This window comes from Oncorhynchus mykiss, chromosome 11 (assembly GCF_057628025.1).
Source record: "Oncorhynchus mykiss isolate SJ-2025 chromosome 11, ASM5762802v1, whole genome shotgun sequence".
Taxonomy (NCBI): Eukaryota; Metazoa; Chordata; class Actinopteri; order Salmoniformes; family Salmonidae; genus Oncorhynchus; species Oncorhynchus mykiss.
In genome coordinates this window covers 11,664,601-11,683,787 of record NC_143032.1, presented here as the reverse complement: position 1 = coordinate 11,683,787, position 19,187 = coordinate 11,664,601, and the positions used below count along the sequence as shown (strand labels likewise).

Here is a 19,187-nt window from a genome sequence, read left to right as displayed (position 1 = left end):
AACAAACAGCATTCTCAAATAGGTATTCCTCTTGTCCAGATGGGTTAGGGCAGTGTGCAGTGTGCAGTGTGGTTGCGTCGTCTGTGGACCTATTGTGGTGGTAAGCAAATTGGAGTGGTTCTAGGGTGTCAGGTAGGGTGGAGGTGATATGGTCCTTGCCTAGTCTCTCAAAGCACTTCATGATGACGGAAGTGAGTGCTACGGAGCGGTAGTCGTTTAGCTCAGTTACCTTAGCTTTCTTGGAAACAGGAACAATGGTGGCCCTCGAAGGATGTGGGAACAGCAGACTGGGATAAGGATTGCTTGAATATGTCTGTAAACACACCAGCCAGCTGGTCTGCGCATGCTCTGAGGACGCAGCTGGGGATGCGAGGGTTAACACGTTTAAATGTTTTACTCACGTCGGCTGCAGTGAAGGAGAGTCCGCAGGTTTTGGTAGCGGGCCGTGTGAGTGGCACTGTGTTGTCCTCAAAGCGGGCAAAAAAGTTATTTAGTCTGCCTGGGAGCAAGACATCCTGGTCCGTGACTGGGCTGGATTTCTTTTTGTAATCCGTGATTGACTGTAGACCCTGCCACATACCTCTTGTGTCTGAGCCGTTGAATTGCGACTCTACTTTGTCTCTACACTGACGCTTAGCTTGTTTGATTGCCTTGCGGAGGGAATAGTTACACTGTTTGTATTGGGTCATGTTTCCGGTCACCTTGCCCTGGTTGAAAGCAGTGGTTCGCGCTTTCAGTTTCGCGCGAATGCTGCCATCAATCCAAGGTTCCTGGTTTGGGAATGTTTTAATCGTTGCTGTGGGTATAACATCGCCAATGCACTTTCTAATGAACTTGCCAACCGAATCAGCGTATTCTTCAATGTTGTTGTTGGACGCAATGCGGAACATATCCCAATCCACGTGATCGAAGCAGTCTTGAAGCGTGGAGTCAGATTGGTCGGACCAGCGTTGAACAGACCTGAGCGCGGGAGCTTCTTGTTTTAGTCGGTCTGCAGGCTGGAAGCAACAAAAAGGAGTCGTGGTCAGCTTTTCCGAAAGGAGGGCAGGGGAGGGCCTTATATGCGTCGCGGAAGTTAGAATAACAACGATCCAGGGTTTTACCAGTCAGATGTCTTTGCCTTGCATTACAGCTGGGAAGAAAATGTTTCAATTTGCTCAACTTGCCATTGGCTCAACTTAACCCAAGGCAAATCTTTTGACTATATTAGCCCACACATCTACAAGGATGCACGTTCATGCTCGGTTTAGGACCTCATATTGAAGCTTATAGAGACCCCAACTGACATACTGAACAATCTTTAAATGATCTACTTTGGTCTAGATACAAGCATCATGAAACCTCTAACACAAACTAATTTGACCTGGTGAAAATCTGTTTTTAGGATCTAACTTGCTTTCCATTTTTTCTTCCTTCACAGACTCCATGAAATGATGACCTCTACCTAAATATTTGGTCAAATGATTCATTTTGTGTTCGGTTTCCTAGAAACAAGGGTGGCTCAGCGTACTGCCTTGGCTCAACTTGGGTGGCTAAACTTACCCCACTCTCCCTTACGAATAAAACCTGTTTACTTCTCTCAACTCAGGAGTTAACCTCTGTCAACCTCCACATTCCTCTGGCCTTACGCATTATTCTGGGGAATGTTTGGACCCTATTTCCGATATAGTACACTATACGAGGGTAATAGATCGTCAGATCAGGCAGATAGACAGTGTTCTCTTTCTGACCTTTGTTGAACGTGTGTGTTGTGTGGGCTGTTTGTCTCTGGTTAGTGTATGTCTGCATCTTGTGTGTGTATGTGTGTTTGCGCCTGTGTGTGACTATATGTGTGTGTGTGTGTGTGTGTGCTGCATCTTGTGTGTGTATGTGTGTCTGCATCTTGTGTGTGTATGTGTGTCTGCGCCTGTGTGTGACTATATGTGTGTGTGTGTGTGTGTGTGTGTGTGTGTGTGTGTGTGTGTGTGTGTGTGTGTGTGTCGGACTCTCTGGTCGGGCGATAGGAATCTCTCCGGAGACTAACAATAAGAGTCACGTATGTGGGTGTTTTGTTTTTTTCTCCTGGACTCTCTGGCTTACAGAACGGACCGGTAAACCTGTTAAAGAGCACCAATCACAGACTACATCAACAACCACCCTGTCGTCGTCCTCCTTCCCTCTACTTTCCAATCTCATTTCCCACCCAACTGGGGCCTCTTCTCTCCCCCTCCTCTATCTCTCCCCTCCTCACCCCCCCCATTTCTCTGAGTAAAGTGGGGTTGCTGAAGATAAGGAAGGGCAGATTGAGCTGAGGCAGAGGCCCACCCAGAGGCCTCTCCCACCGGGGCATTAAAAGCTAAATCTGGGCAGCATCGGGAACCACAAGCTCATTTGATGTGATTCCCTCTTGTAATTCAGATCAGCCTCTCCTCTGTATTTCTTCTACTTCATAAGTGGAGATAACCTGGAATGGATTGCACATTTAAATTCACACCGTGATATCACACTGATTCGTCTGGTTAAAAAAGTTGGCTTGGGCCAGACTAAATGGGTCAAATAGAAATAGATTGAGATTTTTGATCATTTTGAATTAAATACAGTTGAAGTCGGAAGTTTATATACACCTTAGCCAAATATATTGAAACTCAGAATTTCACAATTCCTGACATCTAATCCTAGTAAAAATGTCCTGTCTTAGGTCAGTTAGGATCACAACTTTATTTTAAGAATGTCAAATGTCAATAAATGATTTATATCAGCTTTTATTTCTTTCACCACATTCCCAGTGGGTCAGAAGTTTACATACGTTAAATTAGTATTTGGTAGCATTGCCTTTACATTGTTTAACTTGGGTCAAATGATTCAGGTAGCATTCCACAAGCTTCCCACAGTAAGTTGGGTGAATTTTGGCCCATTCCTCCTGACAGAGCTGGTGTAACTGTGTCAGGTTTGTAGGCCTCCTTGCTCACACATGCTTTTTCAGTTCTGCCCACAAACTTTCAATAGGATTGGGGTCAGGGCTTTGTGATGGCCACTCCAATACCTTGACTTTGTTGTCCTTAAGCCATTTTGCCACAACTTTGGAAGTATGCTTGGAGTCATTTTCATGATGTCAACTATTTTGTGAAGTTCACCAGTGCCTCCTGCAGCAAAGCAACCCCACAACACCATCCCCCGTGCTTCACAGTTGGGATGGTGTTCTTTGGCAAGCCTCTCCCTTTTTCCTCCAAACATAACGATGGTCATCATGTCCAAGCAGTACCATTTTTGTTTCATCAGATCAGAGGACATTTGTCCAAAAAGTACGATCTTTATCCCCATGTGCAGATGCAAACCGTAGACTGGCTTTTTTTATGGAGGTTTTGGAGCAGTGGCTTCTTCCTTGCTGAGCGGCCTTTCAGGTTATGTCGATATACGACTCGTTTTACTGTGAATATAGATAATTTTGTACCGGTTTCCGCCAGCATCTTCATAAGGTCGTTTGCTGTTGTTCTGGGATTGATATGCACTTTTCGTACCAAAATACGTTCATCTCTAGGAGACAGAACGCGTCTCCTTCCTGAGCGGTATGACAGCTGCGTGTCCCATGGTGTTTATACTTGCGTACTATTGTTTGTACAGATGAACGTTGTACCTTCAGGTGTTTGGAAATTGCTCCCAAGGATGAACCAGACTTGTGGAGATCTACAATTTGTTTTCTGAGGTCTTGGCTGATTTCTTTTGATTTTCCCACGATGTCAAGCAAAGAGGTACTGAGGTTGAAGGTAGGCCTTGAAATACATCCACAAGTACACCTCCAATTGACTGAAATTATGTCATTTAGACTATCAGAATCTTCTAAAGCCATGACATAATTTTCTGGAATTTTCCAAACTGTTTAAAGGCAAAGTCAACTTAGTGTATGTAAACTTCTGACCCACTGGAATTGTGATACAGAGAATTCTAAGTTAAATAATCTGCCCTTAAACAATTCTTGGAAAAATGACTTGTGTCATGCACAAAGTAGATGTCCTAACAGACTTGCCAAAACTATAGTTTGTTAACAAGAAATTTGTGGAGTGGTTGAAAAATGAGTTTTAATGACTCCAACCTAAGTGTATGTAAACTTCTGACTTCAACTGTGTGTGTGTGTGTGTGTGTATATATATATATATATATATATGTGTATGTAAACTTCTGACTTCAACTGTGTGTGTGTGTGTGTGTGTGTGTATATATATATATATATATATATATATGCTACGCATGTTTGTATGTATGTATGTATGTATTATATATATACACACATACATACATACACACACACACATATATATATGTATGTATGTATTATATATATACACACACATTCATACATACACACACACACACACACACACACATATATATATATATATATATATATATATATATACATACATATACATATACATAAATCTACACATACATACATACATATACATACATACATACATACATACATACATACATACATATTTATACATACATACATACTTATACATACATACAGTGCCTTGCGAAAGTATTCGGCCCCCTTGACCTTTCCGACCTTTTGCCACATTTCAGGCTTCAAACAACAAAGATATAAAACTGTATTTTTTTGTGAAGAATCAACAACAAGTGGGACACAATCATGAAGTGGAACGACATTTATTGGATATTTCAAACTTTTTTAACAAATCAAAAACTGAAAAATTGGGCGTGCAAAATTATTCAGCCCCTTTACTTTCAGTGCAGCAAACTCTCTCCAGAAGTTCAGTGAGGATCTCTGAATGATCCAATGTTGACCTAAATGACTAATGATGATAAATACAATCCACCTGTGTGTAATCAAGTCTCCGTATAAATGCACCTGCACTGTGATAGTCTCAGAGGTCCGTTAAAAGCGCAGAGAGCATCATGAAGAACAAGGAACACACCAGGCAGGTCCGAGATACTGTTGTGAAGAAGTTTAAAGCCGGATTTGGATACAAAAATATTTCCCAAGCTTTAAACATCCCAAGGAGCACTGTGCAAGCGATAATATTGAAATGGAAGGAGTATCAGACCACTGCAAATCTACCAAGACCTGGCCGTCCCTCTAAACTTTCAGCTCATACAAGGAGAAGACTGATCAAAGATGCAGCCAAGAGGCCCATGATCACTCTGGATGAACTGCAGAGATCTACAGCTGAGGTGGGAGACTCTGTCCATAGGACAACAATCAGTCGTATATTGCACAAATCTGGCCTTTATGGAAGAGTGGCAAGAAGAAAGCCATTTCTTAAGGATATCCATAAAAAGTGTTGTTTAAAGTTTGCCACAAGCCACCTGGGAGACACACCAAACATGTGGAAGAAGGTGCTCTGGTCAGATGAAACCAAAATTGAACTTTTTGGCAACAATGCAAAACGTTATGTTTGGCGTAAAAGCAACACAGCTGAACACACCATCCCCACTGTCAAACATGGTGGTGGCAGCATCATGGTTTGGGCCTGCTTTTCTTCAGCAGGGACAGGGAAGATGGTTAAAATTGATGGGAAGATGGATGGAGCCAAATACAAGACCATTCTGGAAGAAAACCTGATGGAGTCTGCAAAAGACCTGAGACTGGGATGGAGATTTGTCTTCCAACAAGACAATGATCCAAAACATAAAGCAAAATCTACAATGGAATGGTTCAAAAATAAACATATCCAGGTGTTAGAATGGCCAAGTCAAAGTCCAGACCTGAATCCAATCGAGAATCTATGGAAAGAACTGAAAACTGCTGTTCACAAATGCTCTCCATCTCACTGAGCTCGAGCTGTTTTGCAAGGAGGAATGGGAAAAAATGTCAGTCTCTCGATGTGCAAAACTGATAGAGACATACCCCAAGCGACTTACAGCTGTAATCGCAGCAAAAGGTGGCGCTACAAAGTATTAACTTAAGGGGGCTGAATAATTTTGCACACCCAATTTTTCAGTTTTTGATTTGTTATAAAAGTTTGAAATATCCAATAAATGTCGTTCCACTTCATGATTGTGTCCCACTTGTTGTTGATTCTTCACAAAAAAATACAGTTTTATATCTTTATGTTTGAAGCCTGAAATGTGGCAAAAGGTCGCAAAGTTCAAGGGGGCCGAATACTTTCGCAAGGCACTGTACATACATACATACATATACACATATATATATACATACATGCATACACATATATATATATATACATACATATATACACTGCTCAAAAAAATAAAGGGAACACTTAAACAACACAATGTAACTCCAAGTCAATCACACTTCTGTGAAATCAAACTGTCCACTTAGGAAGCAACACTGATTGACAATAAATTTCACATGCTGTTGTGCAAATGGAATAGACAACAGGTGGAAATTATAGGCAATTAGCAAGACACCCCCAATAAAGGAGTGGTTCTGCAGGTGATAACCACAGACCACTTCTCAGTTCCTATGCTTCCTGGCTGATGTTTTGGTCACTTTTGAATGCTGGCGGTGCTTTCACTCTAGTGGTAGCATGAGACGGAGTCTACAACCCACACAAGTGGCTCAGGTAGTGCAGCTCATCCAGGATGACACATCAATGCGAGCTGTGGCAAGAAGGTTTGCTGTGCCTGTCAGCGTAGTGTCCAGAGCATGGAGGCGCTACCAGGAGACAGGCCAGTACATCAGGAGACATGGAGGAGGCCGTAGGAGGGCAACAACCCAGCAGCAGGACTGCTACTTCCGCCTTTGTGCAAGGAGGAGCAGGAGGAGCACTACCAGAGCCCTGCAAAATGACCTCCAGCAGGCCAAAAATGTGCATGTGTCTGCTCAAACGGTCAGAAACAGACTCCGTGAGGGTGGTATGAGGGCCCGACGTCCACAGGTGGGGGTTGTGCTTAGAGCCCAACACCATGCAGGACGTTTGGCATTTGCCAGAGAATTCGCCACTGGCGCCCTGTGCTCTTCACAGATGAAAGCAGGTTCACACTGAGCACATGTGACAGACGTGACAGAGTCTGGAGACGCCGTGGAGAACGTTCTGCTGCCTGCAACATCCTCCAGCATGACCGGTTTGGCGGTGGGTCAGTCATGGTGTGGGGTGGCATTTCTTTGGGGGGCCGCACAGCCCCCCATGTGCTCGCCAGAGGTAGCCGGCATGCCATTAGGTACCGAGATGAGATCCTCAGACCCCTTGTGAGACCACATGCTGGTGCGCTTGGCCCTGGGTTCCTCCTAATGCAAGACCTCATGTGGCTGGAGTGTGTCAGCAGTTCCTGCAAGAGGAAGGCATTGATGCTATGGACTGGCCCGCCCGTTCCCCAGACCTGAATCCAATTGAGCACATCTGGGACATCATGTCTCGCTCCATCCACCAACGCCACGTTGCACCACAGACTGTCCAGGAGTTGGTGGATGCTTTAGTCCAGGTCTGGGAGGAGATCCCTCAGGAGACCATCCGCCACCTCATCAGGAGCATGCCCAGGCGTTGTAGGGAGGTCATACAGGCATGTGGAGGCCACACACACTACTGAGCCTCATTTTGATTTGTTTTAAGGACATTACATCAACGTTGGATCAGCCTGTAGTGTGGTTTTCCATTTTAACTTTGAGTGTGACTCCAAATCCAGACCTCCATGGGTTGAACATTTTGATTTCCATTGATAATTCTTGTGTGATTTTGTTGTCAGCACATTCAACTATGTAAAGAAAAAAGTATTTAATAAGATTATTTAATTCATTCAGATCGAGGATGTGTTATTTTAGTGTTCCCTTTATTTTTTTGAGCAGTGTATATGTATACACATACATACATACATACATACATACATACATACATACATACATACATACATACATACATACATACATACATACATACATACATACATACATACATACATACATACATACATACATACATACATACATACATACATACATACATACATACATACATACATATATATATATATATATATATATATATATACATACACACACACACACACATGCGTAGCATCCTGTATTAACGGCATATTCAACAGCGTTTAAGAAATATATTACCTTCAACGGTGTCTTTGTGATCAAGCCATCAATGTTTTGTGATTTTTGGTGTCATAAAAATGTTAGCTAACGGGTTAGCAATTAGTATGTTTGACATTTCAGTAGAAATACTAATATCAGCTTTTTGATAAGTGGTTTACCCCCCCACAATACGTCCCATATTATCGGCATACCAGTTATTGGCCACCTTACTATTTTGTTCAATTACAAGATATATTCCTTTAATTTTGTTCAAAAAAGAGACACCAACCTTGTATCTGAAGTGTTTACTAGATAGTTCACAAGCTGGCCTTCCGGTAAAAAGATTATTACTTGCCTGAAATCCATTAGCAATTTTCCAGTCCATTTAAATGTTGAGCTCTTGAGGCGATTTAATCCTCTAACCACTAGAGACGTCCGAAGTTAGGGGGTGTCTGATGTTGGGGGAAAATGTGCTATATTTCAGCCCTATTCCTGAGCCTTACAGCAAAACAAGAAGCAGGGCTGCTGTCTTGTTGTTGTTTCTGCTGTCTTGTTGTTTTTTATTAGGAAGTGGGCCTTTAAATGGCGTTCTGTTCATTATGGTTCATTATGATGGCAGACAATGTTTGTGTGAGCACAGTGTTGTCTTCAGTATGTCACCCTTACAGATGGCTGTCAGAAGGCAGGATGAAGAGACGCAGGGCTACAATCCCGATGGCTAGAGTGTAATTGATCACCATTAGAGGATGACCGTGACATTTCACACTGTCCCACCGGAGTGGTCCAGTGTTACTGGTGTTACTGTGACCCCGGTGGACCAAAATGACCCATCTGATTGTTATATCAAATACCGAAGATTCCCTTCTCTTTCCAGCGATTCAGGAAGTACAGAGCTAGGTTTAAGGTCTACTGATCACTAAGTGTAGGCTGAGTCATGACCGGTAGCTACTTACAGATAGGGCTGCAACGCTACCAGTCATTTACAAAAGTTACTGGAATCTTCAGTAAATTTGGTAATTAACAGAAAATCTATGGCATTTTATTGTAACTTACTTGAATAACTTTTTTTATTTGTATTATTTATACTAATCGTTTTTTATGTGACTAAATAGCCTAATTAATGCAAAAAAGCATCTAATCAACAACAGCATTGTTTTCAATTAACTCTGCAACTCTTCCAACTACAACCAGTTCAATGGCAAAACATTGACAAATACATATCGACATAGTGAAAGAAATAGTGTAAACAATTTAAAAAGATATATTTCATGCTGACATCCTCATATTAAACACCAATGGTATTCCCTAAGTTAATGGTTTATATTCAGGATAATGTTTCACAGCTTTGTCATTCTATTGTAAAATAATTTTATTGAATGAATTCATATAATTTGCCATGTTATGTTAAAGGCAACAGAGGGCCAGAGATGATTAGAACGTTTCCAGTAATACCCCCTCCCTTTGCAACCATACTTACAGACAGTGCACCACGGTACGTCCCTCTCCCCCGTCATACTCCTCCTGCCACTTGTCCACCTGGCGGATGAGCTTGAGGAAGGAGCGCTTGGAGACGGGGGTGTCCCGGTACATGGGCCAGCCCAGGAACTGGAACTGCTGCACCATGCGGTACCCGTCCTGCGGCTGGACAGAGAGACATGGACATGTTACAATGACTGTGTGTGTGTGTGCGAGTGGGAGGGAATGTGTGTGTGTGTGTTCTGTCTTGTACCCGTGCAGCGTTGTAGACACGGAATATCCTGCTGATGATGTCCTCCTCCAGGTCAGCGGACACAAACTCCACCTGGATGGGCCCGTGGCGGTGCACGCCGTTCTCCGGCCAGTACTGGGGACACAGCTGCACACAAACACACACACTTATTGCATACACATTTAAAATGAGACATTTGAATAAACTGAGAAGTGGATGACAATCGACACCTTTGCTTTGAGCAATGACAACCGAGCCGTTCTATCTGAGAGACGAAGTCGCATTGTTTGAGGATTGAGGAACACCTACTTTGAGATGAGAAATGAGAATTGCTAAGGCTAACAAGTAAGCATGTCACTGACTATTAGGGACTTCCTAAAATGGATTCCGTATTAAGAGCGAAACACTTTCTATTGAGCCTAATCCACAATGACACACACTAGGGCATTCCACCATAGCAGTGTACCCTGTTTGCCTGGCTAGATTTGAAATTTGATTTGATTTGATTTAGTTAGAAACGGGTACGAGAGGCTACTGTAGCCAGCCAAGGGGGCGGTGTTACAAGGAAAAGCTGCTACACACCATTCTTTGATCCCTGCTACATTTTGACAGACAGGGCCCCAGGCCAGAGTCAGTTTAAGGCAAACGCCTTCCCCTCTTCTTTATGGGTTTATCTGACCATACACTGGTCTGTTCTCCTTTCTATGGGAGGATAGGGCCCCTGAACTTTTGGTAGTTGATCAAAACCATTATCATTTAATAAAGTCCATGAGGACAAACATATGTTTTTATAGACCTCCAAATCTGGAAGGTCTGTGTTTGATGGTATAGTAAATGTTGGCATGATTGACTGGCCTCTCTTACCTGTGCTGGGTCTACGTCATTGAGCATCACTATGGAGGTGCAGTGGTAGTCCAGCGCCAGCCTCCAGAAGTCTTTGACCGTGTTGGGCAAGGGGTGCTGGGTAACGATGAAAGCTGACGGCTGCTTGTAGCTCTGTGGAGGAAGAGGAGGAGGAAGTCCATCTACTTTGTCTACTAGAATAGTAGTATTCTAAATAAACGTTCCAGAGATAATAGACACGTCGTCAGACTCTTGGGGTCATAATGAGGTCAGATCTCCAGTTCACGATACTATGTCTGTTCCTTAAGGAGTCATGAACAAGAAACGTAGTTCATTAGTTCCAGATATTTATGTGCATTATAAATTAATTCCACTATCAACACTGCTACCACATAGCAAATCCATATCTGCTGCTATGATGACTAAAGAGTATAATTGATGACACTTTATTTCCATTAAACTAATCCAAACAGTCATATTGCTGTGTTCAACAAAAAAAAACACATTGCAATTGTTTTGGTTAGGTTATTTCCATGACGATGGGACGAATCAATCCAAAGCCATCTGTTTTTAATCATTTTCAATAAGGACATAATTGTTGGTGGAAGCACAGAGAAAAAGCAATAGACATTCATCAACATGATATGCTGACAGTCCCCTTACTGTTTAGGTTTGGCTGGAAAATGGCTCGCTAAGGAACGTGGGGTGATTATTATAGAGATGGATGGGCAATTTACCCACCAGCTATTTAACCACAGGATGCCCCAAGACTGCTGAGTCACCAAATCTGATCTCCCTCTGTTCCTCCCTCTGGCCCTCTCTCTCTCTCTCCATGTTCCTCCCTCTGGCCTTCTCTCTCTCTCTGTTCCTCCCTCTGGCCCCCTCTCTCTCTCTCTCTCTCTCTCTCTCTGTTCCCCCCTCTGGCCCCCTCTATGTTCCTCCCTCTGGCCCTCTCTCTCTCTGTTCCTCCCTCTGGCCCCTCTCTCTCTCTCTCTGTTCCTCCCTCTGGCCCTCTCTCTCTCTGTTCCTACCTCTGGCCCTATCTCTCTCTGTTCCTACCTCTGGCCCTCTCTCTCTCTGTTCCTACCTCTGGCCCTCTCTCTCTCTGTTCCTACCTCTGGCCCTCTCTCTGTTCCTCCCTCTGGCCCTCTCTCTGTCTGTTCTCACTCACACTCACTCTGCGTGTGTCTCACTCACACTCACTCTGCGTGTGTGTCTCACTCACTCTGCGTGTGTCTCACTCACACTCACTCTGCGTGTGTGTGTCTCACTCACTCTGCGTGTGTGTGTCTCACTCACTCTGCGTGTGTGTGTCTCACTCACTCTGCGTGTGTGTGTCTCACTCACTCTGCGTGTGTGTGTCTCACTCACTCTGCGTGTGTGTGTCTCACTCACTCTGTGTGTGTGTCTCACTCACTCTGTGTGTGTGTCTCACTCACTCTGTGTGTGTGTCTCACTCACTCTGTGTGTGTGTCTCACTCACTCTGTGTGTGTGTCTCACTCACTCTGTGTGTGTGTCTCACTCACTCTGTGTGTGTGTCTCACTCACTCTGTGTGTGTGTCTCACTCACTCTGTGTGTGTGTCTCACTCACTCTGTGTGTGTGTCTCACTCACTCTGTGTGTGTGTCTCACTCACTCTGTGTGTGTGTCTCACTCACTGTGTGTGTGTCTCACTCACTCTGTGTGTGTGTCTCACTCACTCTGTGTGTGTGTGTCTCACTCACTCTGTGTGTGTGTGTCTCACTCACTCTGTGTGTGTGTGTGTCTCACTCACTCTGTGTGTGTGTGTGTCTCACTCACTCTGTGTGTGTGTGTGTCTCACTCACTCTGTGTGTGTGTGTCTCACTCACTCTGTGTGTGTGTGTCTCACTCACTCTGTGTGTGTGTGTCTCACTCACTCTGTGTGTGTGTGTCTCACTCTGCACGTGTGTCTCACTCTGCACGTGTGTCTCACTCTGCACGTGTGTCTCACTCTGCACGTGTGTCTCACTCTGCACGTGTGTCTCACTCTGCACGTGTGTCTCACTCTGCACGTGTGTCTCACTCTGCACGTGTGTCTCACTCTGCACGTGTGTCTCACTCTGCACGTGTGTCTCACTCACTCTGTGTGTGTGTGTGTCTCACTCTGCGCGTGCGTTTCACTCTCTGTGTGTGTGTGTGTGCGTCTCACTCTGCGTGTGCGTCTCACTCTGTGTGTGAGCGTTTCACTCTGTGTGTGTGTGTGTGTCTCACTCTGTGTGTACGCGTTTCACTCTGTGTGTGGCAAATCTGCCCTATATGTAGAATACTGACTGAACACTGACCAATCTACATGATTATATTTCACCACAAGGATAAAAAAGAACAGTTTTAGTATCAACTTTTCCAGCAGTACATTTACATCTAATGACTTACACACGGACTGACATGGCAAGTCATTAAAAAAGGTTACGAGCGAGTGTGCTCAAGTTCATGTATGTGTGTGTGTGTTCCTGTGTGTGTGTGTGTGTTCCTGTGTGTGTGTGTGTGTGTGTGTGTGTGTGTGTGTGTTTGTGTGTGTGTGTGCTCCTGTGTGTGTGTGTATGTGTGCTCCTGTGTGTGTGTGTATGTGTGCTCCTGTGTGTGTGTGTATGTGTGCTCCTGTGTGCTCCTGTGTGTGTGTGTGTCTGTGTGCTCCTGTGTGTGTGTGTGTGTGTGTGTGACGTACGTCCATGAGGGCAGCGTTAATGTAGTTGGAACTCTCTCCGTCGATGGTGATGAGGAAGGGCAGACAGCGGTCTGGCGGGAGGACGTCCATACAGCGGTTCTTCTCGTGGTTCCTGGGGAGCAGGGCGATGCTGCAGTCCTCCACACGCAACGTAGGAGTCACCATGTTCAGAGTCTGGAGGGAGGGGGGATATGAGCACTCCAAGACACAATTGGACATGAGTGAAGTCCACTAATATACCACATATCCACGTATGATGAACAATGCACACACGTAGGCCCAAGCCACATACCCTGAACTCCTCTTTGATCTGGCTGGAGTTGGTCTGGGGGTCCAGGCGGTTCATGTCATAGTAGACTGATCGTAGCTGGTTGGCTGGGACGGTGGTGTCCCCGCACAGACACGCCTCCAAGATGGCGTCGTGGATGAACACATACTGCTCCTGTAGGACAGAGGAGGGCCCAGGATATAGTGAGGGACAGACAGCCATGCTACACCTGAACAGGAAGGACTCACATCGCCATTAAAGTGCAGGTAGTGAACACTGTCAGAAAGACGACCTAACAACAGTGATGACTGACTCAAGCCAGCTTATGTTTAAACTTTTATTAGTCGTATGTACGGAATATGCATGGTATACATCGTCCAATGAAATGCTTACTTGCGCGGTCCTTTTTTACAACAATAAGAAATAAGAAAATATAAGAATATGAACATCAAGTAAATGACTCCGTAGAATAGAAGAATCAAGTCGATCCAAGATGGCGTAGCAGTCGGACGCGTGCTCGTCTTGTCCCACGTAAATAGTCGGTTTAGTCGTTTTTTTCGTATATATCTTTTATCTCACTTTCTACCTCCGATCTAAATATACAATCCTGCAACCCGTCTCGCCCAATGTGGATCTGCTATTTTCATACGCTATAACTGGAACCGCCATCAGGAGCTAGCCAGCTAACTAGCTACTAGTCACTGTTAGCCACGGCTAGCGGTCTTCACCTTTAGTTCAGACGCCAGCCAGCTTTAGTAACCGGAAGGTTGCAAGTTCAAATCCCCGAGCTGACAAGGTACAAATCTGTCATTCTGCCCCTGAACAAGGCAGTTAACCCACTGTTCCTAGGCCGTCATTGAAAATAAGAATTTGTTCTTAACTGACTTGCCTAGTTAAATAAAAGGTAAAATTAAAAATTAAAACATTAAAAAAGGTAGGTCAATAACTGCCAGTCTGCACAGCGCGATATCAACCCAAAGCATATCAGACTTCTTTTCTCCACCACATCACCGGATTCCGGATCATCGCAGATGACTGCAACCGAGTAGCTACTGCTGGTTAACGCCTCTGTCCCGAAGCAAGCACCAGTTAGCCTTGAGCTAGCCTCGAGCTAGGCCCATCTCCCGGCTAGCCGAAGAGGCATACCCACTAATTTGTGGGTATGTAATTATTTCAACCTCTATGGCCTATTTATTGCCTTACCTTCCTAATCTTACCACATTTGCACACTCTCTCTCTCTCACGCAGTGCGTCTCTCTCTCTCGCGGCGTGCGTCTCTCTCTCTCTCTCGCGCCGTGCGTCTGTCTCTCTCTCGCGCCGTGCGTCTGTCTCTGTCTCTCGCGCCGTGCGTCTGTCTCTGTCTCTCGCGCCGTGCGTCTGTCTCTGTCTCTCGCGCCGTGCGTCTGTCTCTGTCTCTCGCGCCGTGCGTCTGTCTCTGTCTCTCGCGCCGTGCGTCTGTCTGTCTCTCGCGCCGTGCGTCTGTCTCTGTCTCTCGCGCCGTGCGTCTGTCTCTGTCTCTCGCGCCGTGCGTCTGTCTCTCTCTCGCGCCGTGCGTCTGTCTCTCTCTCGCGCCGTGCGTCTGTCTCTCTCTCGCGCCGTGCGTCTGTCTCTCTCTCGCGCCGTGCGTCTGTCTCTCTCTCGCGCCGTGCGTCTGTCTCTCTCTCGCGCCGTGCGTCTGTCTCTCTCTCACGCTGTGCGTCTGTCTGTCTGTCTGTCTCGCACCCTGTCTGTCTGTCTCGCACCCTGTCTGTCTGTCTCGCACCCTGTCTGTCTGTCTCGCACTCATCCTGTGTGTGTCTCTCTCACCCTGTGTGTCTCACCCTGTCTGTCTGTCTCCCACCCTGCCTGTCTCTCTCTCTCACCCTGTCTGTCTCTCTCTCTCACCCTGTCAGACACCCCTTGTGTCTCACTCTCTCGCGCCGTGCGTCTCTCTCTCGCGCCGTGCGTCTGTCTCTCTCTCGCGCCGTGCGTCTGTCTCTCTCTCGCGCCGTGCGTCTGTCTCTCTCTCGCGCCGTGCGTCTGTCTCTCTCTCGCGCCGTGCGTCTGTCTCTCTCTCGCGCCGTGCGTCTGTCTCTCTCTCGCGCCGTGCGTCTGTCTCTCTCTCACGCTGTGCGTCTGTCTGTCTGTCTGTCTCGCACCCTGTCTGTCTGTCTCGCACCCTGTCTGTCTGTCTGTCTCGCACCCTGTCTGTCTGTCTCGCACTCATCCTGTGTGTGTCTCTCTCACCCTGTGTGTCTCACCCTGTCTGTCTGTCTCCCACCCTGCCTGTCTCTCTCTCTCACCCTGTCTGTCTCTCTCTCTCACCCTGTCAGACACCCCTTGTGTCTCACTCTCTCGCGCCGTGCGTCTCTCTCTCGCGCCGTGCGTCTGTCTCTCTCTCGCGCCGTGCATCTGTCTGTCTCTCGCGCCGTGCGTCTGTCTGTCTGTCTGTCTCGCACCCTGTCTGTCTGTCTCGCACCCTGTCTGTCTGTCTCGCACCCTGTCTGTCTCTCATCCTGTCTGTCTGTCTGTCTCTCACCCTGTCTGTCTGTCTGTCTCTCACCCTGTCTGTCTCTCACCCTGTCTGTCTGTCTGTCTGTCTCTCACCCTGTCTGTCTGTCTGTCTGTCTCTCACCCTGTCTGTCTGTCTGTCTGTCTCGCACCCTGTCTGTCTGTCTGTCTCGCACCCTGTCTGTCTGTCTGTCTCGCACCCTGTCTGTCTGTCTGTCTCGCACCCTGTCTGTCTGTCTGTCTCGCACCCTGTCAGTCTGTCTCGCACCCTGTCTGTCTGTCTCGCACCCTGTCTGTCTGTCTGTCTGTCTCGCACCCTGTCTATCTGTCTGTCTGTCTCGCACCCTGTCTGTCTGTCTCGCACCCTGTCTGTCTGTCTCGCACCCTGTCTGTCTGTCTCTCTCACCCTGTCTGTCTCTCTCACCCTGTCTGTCTCTCTCACCCTGTCTGTCTCTCTCACCCTGTCTGTCTGTCTGTCTGTCTCTCACCCTGTCTGTCTGTCTCTCACCCTGTCTGTCTGTCTGTCTCTCACCCTGTCTGTCTGTCTGTCTCTCACACTGTCTGTCTGTCTGTCTGTCTGTCTCTCACCCTGTCTGTCTGTATGTCTGTCTGTCTCTCACCCTGTCTGTCTGTCTGTCTCTCACCCTGTCTGTCTGTCTGTCTCTCACCCTGTCTGTCTGTCTGTCTCTCACCCTGTCTGTCTGTCTGTCTCTCACCCTGTCTGTCTCTCACCCTGTCTGTCTCTCACCCTGTCTGTCTCTCACCCTGTCTGTCTCTCACCCTGTCTGTCTCTCACCCTGTCTGTCTGTCTCTCACCCTGTCTGTCTGTCTCTCACTCACCCCGTCTGTCTGTCTCTCACTCACCCTGTCTGTCTGTCTCTCACCCTGTCTGTCTGTCTCTCACCCTGTCTGTCTGTCTGTCTGTCTGTCTCTCACCCTGTCTGTCTGTCTGTCTGTCTGTCTGTCTCTCACCCTGTCTGTCTGTCTGTCTGTCTCTCACCCTGTCTGTCTGTCTCTCTGTCTCTCACCCTGTCTGTCTGTCTCTCTGTCTCTCACCCTGTCTGTCTGTCTGTCTCTCACCCTGTCTGTCTGTCTGTCTCTCACCCTGTCTGTCTGTCTGTCTCGCACCCTGTCTGTCTGTCTCGCACCCTGTCTGTTTGTCTGTCTCTCACCCTGTCTGTCTGTCTGTCTCTCACCCTGTCTGTCTGTCTCGCACCCTGTCTGTCTGTCTGTCTCGCACCCTGTCTGTCTGTCTGTCTCGCACAATGTCTGTCTGTCTCGCACCCTGTCTGTTTGTCTGTCTCTCACCCTGTCTGTCTGTCTGTCTCTCACCCTGTCTGTCTGTCTCTCACCCTGTCTGTCTGTCTCTCACCCTGTCTGTCTGTCTCGCACTCATCCTGTGTGTGTCTCTCTCACCCTGTGTGTCTCACCCTGTCTGTCTGTCTCCCACCCTGCCTGTCTCTCTCTCTCACCCTGTCTGTCTGTCTGTCTCTCACCCTGTCTGTCTGTCTGTCTCTCACCCTGTCTGTCTGTCTGTCTCTCACCCTGTCTGTTTGTCTGTCTCTCACCCTGTCTGTCTGTCTGTCTCGCACCCTGTCTGTCTGTCTCGCACCCTGTCTGTCTGTCTGTCTCGCACCCTGTCTGTCTGTCTGTCTCTCACCCTGTCTGTCTGTCTGTCTGTCTCGCACCCTGTCTGTCTGTCTCGCACCCTGTCTGTTTGTCTGTCTCTCACCCTGTCTGTCTGTCTGTCTCTCACCCTGTCTGTCTGTCTCGCACCCTGTCTGTCTGTCTGTCTCGCACCCTGTCTGTCTGTCTGTCTCGCACCCTGTCTGTCTGTCTGTCTCGCACCCTGTCTGTCTGTCTCGCACCCTGTCTGTTTGTCTGTCTCTCACCCTGTCTGTCTGTCTGTCTCTCACCCTGTCTGTCTGTCTGTCTCTCACCCTGTCTGTCTGTCTCTCACCCTGTCTGTCTGTCTCTCACCCTGTCTGTCTGTCTCGCACTCATCCTGTGTGTGTCTCTCTCACCCTGTGTGTCTCACCCTGTCTGTCTGTCTCCCACCCTGCCTGTCTCTCTCTCTCACCCTGTCTGTCTGTCTGTCTCTCACCCTGTCTGTCTGTCTGTCTCTCACCCTGTCTGTCTGTCTGTCTCTCACCCTGTCTGTTTGTCTGTCTCTCACCCTGTCTGTCTGTCTGTCTCGCACCCTGTCTGTCTGTCTCGCACCCTGTCTGTCTGTCTGTCTCGCACCCTGTCTGTCTGTCTCGCACTCATCCTGTGTGTCTCACCCTGTCTGTCTGTCTCTCACCCTGTCTGTCTGTCTGTCTCTCACCCTGTCTGTCTGTCTGTCTCTCACCCTGTCTGTCTGTCTGTCTGTCTCTCACCCTGTCTGTCTGTCTGTCTGTCTCTCACCCTGTCTGTCTGTCTGTCTGTCTCTCACCCTGTCTGTCTGTCTGTCTGTCTCTCACCCTGCTGTCTCTCACCCTGTCTGTCTGTCTGTCTCTCACCCTGTCTGTCTGTCTGTCTGTCTGTCTCTCACCCTGTCTGTCTGTCTGTCTGTCTCTCACCCTGTCTGTCTGTCTGTCTGTCTCTCACCCTGTCTGTCTGTCTCTCTGTCTCTCACCCTGTCTGTCTGTCTGTCTCTCACCCTGTCTGTCTGTCTGTCTCTCACCCTGTCTGTCTGTCTGTCTCTCACCCTGTCTGTCTGTCTGTCTCTCACCCTGTCTGTCTGTCTCTCACCCTGTCTGTCTGTCTCTCACCCTGTCTGTCTGTCTCTCACCCTGTCTGTCTGTCTCTCACCCTGTCTGTCTGTCTCTCACCCTGTCTGTCTGTCTCTCACCCTGTCTGTCTGTCTCTCACCCTGTCTGTCTGTCTGTCTGTCTGTCTCTCACCCTGTCTGTCTGTCTGTCTCTCACCCTGTCTGTCTGTCTGTCTCTCACCCTGTCTGTCTGTCTGTCTCTCACCCTGTCTGTCTGTCTGTCTGTCTCTCACCCTGCTGTCTCTCACCCTGTCTGTCTGTCTGTCTCTCACCCGGTCTGTCTGTCTGTCTCTCACCCGGTCTGTCTGTCTCTCACCCGGTCTGTCTGTCTCTCACCCTGTCTGTTTGTCTGTCTCTCACCCTGTCTGTCTGTCTCTCACCCTGTCTGTCTGTCTCTCACCCTGTCTGTCTGTCTGTCTCTCACCCTGTCTGTATGTCTGTCTGTCTCT

The 19,187-nt window shown here is 47.3% G+C and overlaps 1 protein-coding gene across 12 annotated transcripts in view; it reads right to left on the bottom strand.

Annotated features, from left to right (window-relative positions):
• Nucleotides 1-19,187, bottom strand: part of LOC110535264 (receptor-type tyrosine-protein phosphatase mu) — a 304,962-nt gene that overhangs the window by 7,889 nt on the left and 277,886 nt on the right. For all 12 annotated transcript variants that reach the window (XM_036934853.2, XM_036934855.2, XM_036934858.2 and 9 more), the window contains 5 exons: nucleotides 13,521-13,670; nucleotides 13,229-13,402; nucleotides 10,563-10,694; nucleotides 9,720-9,845; nucleotides 9,468-9,631 (listed from right to left, as the gene is read on the bottom strand). In XM_036934853.2, coding sequence (XP_036790748.2) covers nucleotides 9,468-9,631; nucleotides 9,720-9,845; nucleotides 10,563-10,694; nucleotides 13,229-13,402; nucleotides 13,521-13,670 — 746 coding nt within the window. The remainder of the gene's footprint in view (nucleotides 1-9,467; nucleotides 9,632-9,719; nucleotides 9,846-10,562; nucleotides 10,695-13,228; nucleotides 13,403-13,520; nucleotides 13,671-19,187) is intronic.